The sequence below is a fragment of the Strongylocentrotus purpuratus genome, unplaced genomic scaffold (genome assembly GCF_000002235.5).
Source record: "Strongylocentrotus purpuratus isolate Spur 01 unplaced genomic scaffold, Spur_5.0 spur5_scaffold_10, whole genome shotgun sequence".
Lineage (NCBI taxonomy): Eukaryota > Metazoa > Echinodermata > Echinoidea > Camarodonta > Strongylocentrotidae > Strongylocentrotus > Strongylocentrotus purpuratus.
In genome coordinates, this window is record NW_022145595.1 from 19,499,078 (window position 1) to 19,509,498 (window position 10,421).

The 10,421-nt window shown below is 40.2% G+C and overlaps 1 protein-coding gene across 3 annotated transcripts in view; it reads right to left on the reverse strand.

Annotated features, from left to right (window-relative positions):
* Window positions 1-339: 339 nt before the first annotated feature.
* LOC574824 (zinc finger SWIM domain-containing protein 8) overlaps window positions 340-10,421 on the reverse strand; it is a 40,911-nt gene continuing 30,829 nt past the window's right edge. For 2 of the 3 annotated variants that reach the window (XM_030979699.1, XM_030979701.1), the window contains exons 12-18: window positions 10,319-10,421; window positions 9,398-9,608; window positions 8,515-8,631; window positions 7,426-7,718; window positions 6,524-6,735; window positions 5,067-6,024; window positions 340-4,326 (exon numbers count right to left, since the gene is read on the reverse strand). The exon at window positions 10,319-10,421 is cut by the window's right edge and continues 534 nt beyond it. In XM_030979699.1, coding sequence (XP_030835559.1) covers window positions 3,872-4,326; window positions 5,067-6,024; window positions 6,524-6,735; window positions 7,426-7,718; window positions 8,515-8,631; window positions 9,398-9,608; window positions 10,319-10,421 — 2,349 coding nt within the window. In that variant the 3' untranslated portion in view covers window positions 340-3,871. The remainder of the gene's footprint in view (window positions 4,327-5,066; window positions 6,025-6,523; window positions 6,736-7,425; window positions 7,719-8,514; window positions 8,632-9,397; window positions 9,609-10,318) is intronic. The other variant, XM_030979700.1, reaches the window with a different exon arrangement.

Sequence of the window (10,421 nt, forward strand, 5' to 3'; positions counted from 1 at the left end):
AGAATAACAGAGCAAACTTTGATAGAGTTGTGTTACTATTTTCTTGATCTTTGTTTTATAGAATATAATTTCTGACCTCTTTGACATTGGCTAATACTGTGCAATATTTTAATCCTCTTTTAGTGCCTTTTTTTTGTCTTTTCCTATTAATTGGTACTTGTTCTCTCTCTCTCTCTCTCTCTCTCCTCCTTCTCTCTATGCTTCTCCCTTCCTTCTTCCACCCCTCCCAGCGCTTCTCCTTCATCCCCCCTCCCCTCCCTCAACCCTTCTCTCATCCTTCACATAATACGTGTCATGGCAGATCACAAGACAAGAAAATAAATAATCTGAATTGAGAGATTTTCTGTTCAGCAAGACAAAAACTTTTAATGCAGAAACCATTGATACAGCTCGAAACACGCAAGAGTACACATGATTACAATGCTACAACTTGCAAGTTAAGACATCGAAGGACAAATGAACCCTAACAGTCCTGTGCCTCTCTCTCTCACACACAGTCTGAAATACAAACCTTAATACAGACATACAACAGGAGACACAAATGCATGCATCCACACACACACACACAAAACGCTTGCAACCATGCCAAACCATTCGCTTTATCTTTGGTCTCTCCTTGCTTTCACATTACTCCATTTTACAGTCTTTCCATCTCTCTCTCTCTCTTTCTCTCTCTCTCTCACCCACACACACACACACATGATACTAGTCACACTCCAAAAGCAAACGTATATCATCTATATATTACACATTCTATTGAATTCATTTTCGAGAATTGGGTAAAATACAATTTTTGTCCCTACCACAATTTTTTTCACTTTCTGGAGCTCAGATACAAAGATCATGATTCCATACATCAAATAACAAATGTGTTTTCTGTTTGAGAATCTGAGGTAAAAATGCATCACGGGAAATGAGGTCCAATTTATAGAACTAACCATGAATCGGAAGAAATCCCTGCTTTTAAACAGAACCATTGTCATTTTTCCAGTCATAAAATCAGAGTAAAATCTTCGGTAATTTCAACACGGAAACGTGTTGTCAAATTGCACGTTCATATGAGTAACATGTACAACAATGTTATAAGAGCAGCCCTGTATATAAAATTTGGTGATTTCCTTTTTAAAAATAAGAGAACTTCAACACCGTTCTACAGATAATATAAGAGAGATTTTTGTCCCTTTGTTTTGCAATTTAAAAATGGTGAGTTATCCTGGATTTCTTTTTGCAGACAGTACTTTTATAGCTATATTTCCATTCAATGCCTGTAAGAACAAAAATGAAGACAGAACAAACTTTGCTGCTGATAGTTAAATAGTGGTATTGCATTGGACTACAGTATTTCGCCATAGGAGGCAGATGCATAATTTCACACACAATGATCTACACACGTGGGACTAGGCCTATTTGAATATAAAGCCTGCCAATGCAATGAGTATATTATGGAGCTTGAATTGCGAATAACCTAGGCATGTTCATAATTTTATGCATATCCTTCACCCTTGGTGGTTTGTGAATTAAGAAATCAAAGCAGAGGATCTATGAATTTTAAATCAGAAGGTAAAGAGGGACTTCGCAAGTACCCTAACCAAAGATTCTTCCATACAGGAAAACAGTTTCTATTACCGCTACGAGGCGATGCATCGCAGAATCCACCAAATTTGTGAGAATCTTAAAGTAATTATGTACAGATGAGAACGGAGAGCTATTTACAGCAACGTCTTACGCACATATATATGACTTTCGACAATGGAACAAGTTAAACGCTGAACCTTTTGCACATATTCTTCAAACATTAGACAATGATACTTCTAAAAAGTAGCTTAGATTAAACCTGAGAACAGAGAGTTATCTTTCTTTTTTTTTAATCTTTTTTTTTTCTTTTTAGTTTACATCTAGTTATACACATATTACACACAGGAGAACATTGAAAAATATACATTTTGGAAAAAGATCTCTTCAATAAATAAGTGATGGGAATTCAAATTCATAAAATTAAAAATCAAATAAGTGAAATACTTTAAATTTATAGCGAAATTCATTTTAGACTTCATATTGTTGAAGGAAAAAAAAAAAATCATAATTTGCACTATCTATGCATATTGTGACTGTATTCCGTTCATTGTCGATACATCCTCAAGAAGGGGATTGTCTTGACCCAGTCTATCGCTTCAAGGAAAAAGAGCAAGGAGGGAAAAAAAATAATAATCTCGCACAATCTGCATGATATAGGCTGCTTTCACATTCCTGATGTAGGTAGAAAGGGATAATGAGACTGCCTTGAATAACAAATTTCGGTAAAAGGTGACTCAAAATATGAGAAATTCATAATCAACGATCCCAGTCAACTTTTAGGTGTTGTATGGATATAACACGGCGAACCGCGCCGTTCCTTTTATGATGGTAAGCATAATAAGCTTTACGTTTCTGTTTCTTATAACACAGTGCTCAATGAATACGCATTGTTCTTGCTCTGAGTTGCCATTCATTTACCTGTCTAAAAAATTGCGGCGGTTCTTTTGCCCTAGTTAACCATATCACATCTTAACAAGCCTTAAATGTTTATGAATATATCTTCTGGTCGGTCTTTGTATACCATGGATAGCAAAGAACTCAATTTCTTTGTATAGAGTTGATTTATAGTGCATCATATAACATCAACTTCTGACCATCTTCAAGAGTTTGTAAATACAAATTTGTCAACTTAATAAAAATCAAATGGCTTTTAAAAACACCCACAAAGAGGGAGCACTTCTACTTTATCAAGAGCAGATGGTGTTGCCTTTATGCACTACATCCTCTTGTCGAGATTTTGAGGTAAATGTTCTCAAATATCAGGAGCGAGACACTCTCTAAAATGTCCCTCTCCGTCACAGGCAACCACAAATTATTCCTTCTTGACTTTACGCTGCTACAACTTTCCTCGCTCTTTTCGCAGTCTGGCGACCCTGGTCATCTAAAACACTAGAGTTCAGAGAGCCAATTCATCAAAATCTTGCCTTTAATTTCCTTCTGTCTATAGTATACATTCCTAGAATCATTTCAATCTTCCCATATTGCAATCAAAATAACAGTTAATACCTCGGCCTCTCCTCTTACCCATCCTCTCACATACTTATATACAACAAAACAGGTCCTTCGAACAAGCTTGAACATGGATGTTAAACAAACAAACAAAAAAATAAAAGCACTGAGCTTTTTATTACCACAAATCTATTAAATAAATAACCATAACAATGCAAAAAAAATCAATCTGTACAACTTTTAAGAAAAAATAAAATTGGGTGGGACAAATTTTAAACTGCTCTCTTGGATGAAGATGGGTAAAAAGTAAGAAGACTTGCTTTGAAAAGGAACCAAAGTTTATCAAGTATATATACATCCCATGGGTAATTCTGAGACACATTTGAAATATCAGGAAAACATGTTCAGTCTCATCGAAGTTCCTTGGACATTAAATAGCTGTCTGGGATTTTTCAAGATTATGAACATCATATCTTGAATTGATGAGGGAAGATTCATAGAGAACGAACTTGCTTAACTTCTACGTCACAGAGGTAAGATTGGGTTTTACAGAAAAACTGAGTTTCTGTCCGATGCGAGAGACTCACAGTAGACCCCTAGATTACACACACTTCCACAAAATGAAATAATATTTGGCTGTTCCTAGTCTTAACGTCTGACTGAACATGAATTAAACATTAACACACAATATCCCATAATTCACAGCGAAGGGATCGTCTCTATCCCGTGCATGGTGTCTTCAAAAAGATTTTTCTTTCTCCATGAATAACTCATCAGCAATCCAAATCTAACCGATTAAAGACTGTTCCTGATTAGCTAGACCTGCCTGAGTATGGATGAGACGCTGTCAGTGATTGGTCGAGACAGTAGTGGTGGAAGGAGAGGAAGCGGAGGAGGAAGAGGAATGCTCAAAGAGGCTTGGCGACAGCGTGGCTGACAGTCGCACCCACAGGTCATGCTTGCATCGAGGCAACCTTCTGAGGGACTGGATGAAGTCCTTGAACTGTGCCTGCCCACCTGCCTGCATCGAGAAGGCCTTCTGTGCACTCTGGACCACGCTGATGAAGTCATCGTACTCCGGTGGCGTGATGTGATACATCCTTTGATGGATACACTGTATGTACATCTGGACACACTTCTGTACGATCGGACTCAGGATGGGGGAGCGTAGATTGGCCTGCACCGATGTGTGGTTCATAGACGCCAGGTAATGCGCAGCCTCCCATGTTATTGTATGTAGAACAAACGGACTCACTACGACGCTTAGTACACATGCACAGAACTGTTGAACATAACTTACACCTGCAGGTGGAAAAAGAAGAGAGAGGAAGGGTAAAAAAAAAAAAAATTCATACATGTACAAGTAGGTCCAAATTAAAGATAAAGACCAGTTATGGTCATGCAATTGCATTGTGAAAGAACATTGTGGAATCTATCAAAAAAGGTTGAGCATCTAGCATATAAGTATTGGTGTGTACTGCAAGGTTCTGGAATCATCAAAATGATAAGAAATTTGGCCCAGTCTTGGTAAAGTTACAAGCACTGTGCACAGAAAGATTTATCATGGAACTACGCGACACATGCGCGCACGTTCCAAAACTCATCTTTACCTTTAACATGCAATAAACAAAGAAGATATTTGATCAGAAACAAAAGAATTATTCCTTGTAAGTTTTCTATTACATGAATATATTCATGGTAGACTGAGAAGTACTAGAAATGTTATACTAAAACAAGTGCTGATGAACTAGATCAATTCTTAGTTTATAAAGCAAACTTCAAAACCACCAGATCAATATGTTACTAACTTGATCCTTAATAAATAGACATGTATACAGTTGTAAAAAGTATAAAGAGAGTAAGGTTACAGAGAAGCATGACAAAGTGGCTTAAAATCTATTTCAGAAATACATCTGGCAAACTAATAAAAAATTGAATGACTTAAAATGTTTTGGATAATCTTGGATGTAGAAAGTGCGCAAAAGACTGAAATGAATAAGATACTTTAAAATTATGTACGAAGGTTGACGTGGAAGACTTACCTAATCTTTTAGCAATCTCCATGAGCCACTTGATGTCTTCACCGTACGGAGGATTGGGTGAGAACCTTGACTGTGTCCTCTCGTCGTGAACTCTCCTAGCCAGGGTATCGATACCCAACATGCCAACCCTGTAGGTGGCATGAAGATAGAACAGTCCTGGATGCTGCTGTGGGGCTATGGGTTGGGCCATGTTGGGGATGGGTTGCATCGGGTGCTGCTGCTGCTGCTGCTGCTGCTGCTGCTGCTGCTGCTGCTGAGGCATCACGTTGGGCCTGGCATGGATGATCGTCGGGGGCATCGGGTACTGGATGATGGGTCGCTGAGCCATGACCTGTCCAGGCGGAAGCTGCATGATCTGCGTGGGCTGGAAGGCCGTGCGGGGTACGGACACGGCCATCCCAGGCATGGCCACGTTGGCGTTGTAGGGACACGGACCGTGGTACTGGTGGTGAGGAAGCCACTGCATGTTGTGGGCATCTTGGGGCATCGGAGGCCGATGCTGCAGCCTGTGGTCTCCGACCGGCATCGCGTGAGGTGCGTTGCCAAATTGATGCCTTGCCATGTAGGGATCAACGGCAACATACTCCTGGTACTCGGGATGATGGTACACGATAGGTACCGCATGAGGCTGAGCCAACCTGTACGGAAGACCAACCACGCGTTGCTGTGGAACAATACCCCTGACAGGCGCGTTCACAAACGGCACCACAGGTCCGATCTCTTCTCCGGTCCCCTCGTCGGCCGCTACCACCTTGTCTTCGTCAGAGTCATGGTGCTGATGGTGGTGGTGCTGGTGCCTTTGGTTGCTATGGTTACCTTGTCCAGTGGAGTTGTCATGAAGCCACTCCCATTGCTTGGCGACGTTGAACAGGACTTCTGGGTAGACGTCTCCACCCTTGGCCGCACTCTCCACAGCAACACATGCCTTCTGTAACATCATGATGTCTTGCTCCTTGCACTGAATGGGAGATGATATATTGTATAATGGTATATTTGTAAAAGAAAGTCCAGTTCAGATTTCACAAGCTAACCCAAAATTATGAAGACACAACCATATCTGCCATATAGTACTTTCATGATATGTAAAAAAAGGAATCATGGGATAAATCAAATTAACTCTCCTAAAAAATGTGGATCAAACAAAAAGAAAAATGTACATGTGATGATTAGTTAACTCATCCATTTCCATCGATTTTAATCACAGATCAACATTACTTAATGTAACTCTGAAAATCAGATTATCTTTCTTTCATTTAAAAAATGGATAACTGAAAAAGTGGACAACATCAAATTTAGCTTTGAATAGGTCGTGCATATTACTAGCACTTTGAAAGTGGAAAGGGGGAAAAAGTACAAACTTCCCTTTAACATAGGAAACATTCCAGACCACACTTTTCTCGAATAAGATTTTGAGCAAGGAGATTTCAGATTTTAACAATGATTCTAAAAATGCTAACCTGCATGAGTGCCCTGTTCACATCTGTTGGGTTCAGAGCGTGGGCGTGGCTAAGACAAGACAGAGCCAGTTGGGCTGCTGCTCGCACCATGTTGGGGTCACGACCTCTGGAGGCCCTGTCAGCCAATGAGGCGGCTTCTGTAGGTGTAAGGTGCCCCTCCCATGTCTCCACCAGCAGGTTGATGGCTGCGCTTCCGATCTCCATTGCTTGGCCTGAACACAAGAGGGAGGGATGTATGAAAAAAGATTCAGGATGGTTGGTTTGTTTTCCATGACTGCTATTAAATAAACATGTGTTTGCTTGTATGTAAGCAACAAGGGGACCTATGGCTTTAAGTCCTCTCTGAGTGTCTTTGAAATGAAGATAAATGCCTTACCACAGGGCACTAGCACATTGAATTGGTTTCTGACCCAGAACCTCCACGTTACGAGACTACAGCTCTACCACTGAGCCATTGTGCCTCATTAAAAAAAAATATTACGACAGGAGCTTCTACAGCGATTAGAATGTATAGTTAAACTCCCATACATAGGACCATGATTAGAATAGTTTCCCCACAAGAATTCAGTATTTAAAGCAAAATATTTCCTTGGTTTATTCATGGTGCATCAAGAATGCTCAGGTTGTGGAAATTGGCTCTTCCAAGAAAAAGGTTATATACAGTCAAACCTGTCTGTAGTGACCACCTATGGGAAACACAAAAAGTGGTCTATGTAGACAGATGGTCACTAAAGCAGGTTTGACAGTACTAACAAATAAGAGTCTTTCACCAGTTTTTTAATGACCATTTTCATAGCAACAAACAAAGCAAAAGGTTTGGAAAGTGCTGAAGGATCTGAGCAAAATGAATAAAAGAAAGCAGCGGAATTTGAAGAGAAGGAAACACTCTGGGTTACACCAACCTGTAATCCAGGAAACATGAGAAGAATACGTCCTGGAGAGCCAGTTGGGTGTGACCGCATTGTGAAGTCTCAGCGCGTACAGTCCTATCTCAAACGCGCACAGATGAAGGCCTCGGTGGGGCCCGGAGTGGTTGGAGTTGGTACACTCCTGGGTGAAGAGCGCCGTGCTGCTTGAACCGCCCGCCCTGTTCAGAACTGTCTTGGCCAGCTCGAAGAAGAAGTGGGCAGAGGCCTCGCTGGGCTGGTTGGGGACTGTCGGGCAGTTGTCGTTACGACCTCCTTTACGACCCCTTCTGCAGGAAATGTAGAGGGTGGAGAGGAGAATGGTGTTTAGCATCAACTTGTATGGTTTATAGACCTCATATAAGCTCATATTCCTATAGGAAATATTCAATACTTTTTCGAGATTTGGACATTATGTTTGATGCTGTTTCAGAAAATGAAGTTCAAATTGAGAAATTCTAAAAAAAAATGTTATGATGTCACAGCTTCGGTACTCTATACAAGCTTTGTTCTCATTCAGACCTCACCTGAGCTGACCTCAAATAACCCATATTGACCTTTCACCAGGTACATTATCTAGACTCACCTGTTAGCTTTGCCTGCCGCTATACAAGCCTTGTTCTCATTCAGACCTGACCTGAGGTGACCTCAAATAACCCATATTGACCTTTCATCAGGTACATTATCTAGACTCACCTGTTAGCTTTGCCTGCCGCTATACAAAATAATAATAATATTTAAGATTTATATAGCGCTGGTATACAAGTACAGTTTCTAAGCGCTTTACAATTCACTATGAATATGACTGACAAAGAAAGCGGACAGAATATACAGTTCCTCAGGTAGATAAAGGAACATCCCTTCACTGCTATTATGTACAAATGTGTTAAACAGGTGTCACATGCATATTCACCTTTTTACATAATAGCAGTGAAGGGATGTTTCTTTGTCTACATGAGGAACTGTATATTCTGTCCGCTTTCTTTGTCAGTCATGTTCATAGTGCTTGTTCTCATTCAGACCTGACCTGAGCTGACCTCAAATGACCCAACCTCACCTTTCATGAGGTACATTATCTAGACTCACCTGTTAGCTTTGCCTGCCGCTATACAAGCCTTGTTCTCATTCAGGTTCTCAGGTGCTACGGCTATGCTGACTGGGTTAGCACGCATTAGCGACACAGGTATACTTTGCCCTGGACTTCTACAAAATTGACAAAAGAGAAATAAAAAATGAGGAGTTTATTTTATTTCATTCCATTATAATGAAAGTACACTTTGTAAACATTAGAATTTATGGTTATCACATATTTTGAAAGGACTGGGAGTACTTGAAAACTATCCATAACACAGCAGATAATAACGATTACAACCACTAATAGTAAGAAATATAAATCACTCTCTAATAAAAACTTACTGATTGAAATGTAAACTTAAAGCGGGACTGCACTACTTGTAGCTACTTGCGCCCTCTATATAGCCAACAATGCCAAAGCGGACCCAATGATGTTAATTGAGAGCTGATTTGATGAGATGAGAACCACCTGCCAGTGAATACAAAGGGAGGTCTAATCCCCCCTGACCAAACTAGTGCAGAAAGGCTTTAAATCATTCATGCACATGAATCTTTCTCAAAAGTAAACTTGATAAGTAGCTTCTTGTCTTGACAAAAAAAGACAGTCTGCACCCATTTTGATACACTGTAGATTCAATATACCAGCAACATAATAGACTAAACTTGAATTCATACCAAATAGTTGTGAATCTTTACTCGAAATTACAATGAATTTGAATGTTTTGGAAAGCAATAACTACAAGGTTTGTAGTCTTACTGAAGCTTAACTTGTAAAGTCTTTGAAAAACAATAACTACAAGGCCTGTGTGAAAAATGGAAAAAGAAGCTAAGAGATCTGTGATTGTCAATGTCAAACTGTAAATTGTACTCCAGCATCATTCTACCATCTACTTACGGTTCAGCCTCCCGTAGCTTCGGCCTAGCGCCGGTTGCTCTCTCCCCTGAACTGCTGGAGCTGACCGAATCGCTGGAGTTACCGCTACTCCCGCTGTCGCTACCAGGTCCATGGTACCTTCCCCACCCCCCTGGGGGTACTCGCCTCGCTAGGGTGGGGGAATTGTCGCTGGAGGTTGTCTCAGGTGCACTGCTGTCTATACTAGCCATACCTGAAGGGATGACAAGAGCACAAATATGACTTGTAGGAATGATTAGAGGCATGCATCTGTAATATTGTTTTTACAATTGCAATGCTGGAGCTTACACTGATCCTAAATATGACTTTTACATAGAGGTGTCATGGTAGAGTGGATACGTCGCTGGACTGTCGATCACAAGGTCTGCTGTTCGACATTGATCTACATTTGCCACACTCAACCCAGGTGATGTAAATGGGTACCTGGCAGGAATTAATTCCTTGAAAAGCTAGAGCGACGTAATGGCAGCCGTGCTAAAGCCAGGGTAATAATCTCCCTCTGCACCTCAGAATGGTTTACTAGAACGATGGCGCATTACAAATGCTGTAGTATTAAATACTATATTCTAAAACTACCAAAGCCCATTTTGAGCATGAAATAAAGTACTTCTTATCAAAATTCTTTAATTGCTTCTTACTGGGATGATTGCAATCAAACTAATAAGATAATTAAAGATAAGATTAATAACTGCTGTTTCAAATGATCACAGACCATAATCAGCATCCATGTACTTCTACATGAACTACAAATAAGACTATGATGAAAATATATTTACTCAAATTTCTTGCTTTTAGTTTTATAGAAAGAATAAGCAGAAAATTACATATTAGTGAAGTCATGCTACCTATCAAGTAATAAATGTAAGTATTTCAATAAGAGAGATACGTTGTAAGGATTCTTACCTTTACTTTTCCTAGGGTGTCTGCCGAATATCCTTCCCCAGTAGCCGATACCAGTGGTTGTCGAGGGGTGGTTGGCTGCACCTGGAGGCCCGTGGGGAGGGGG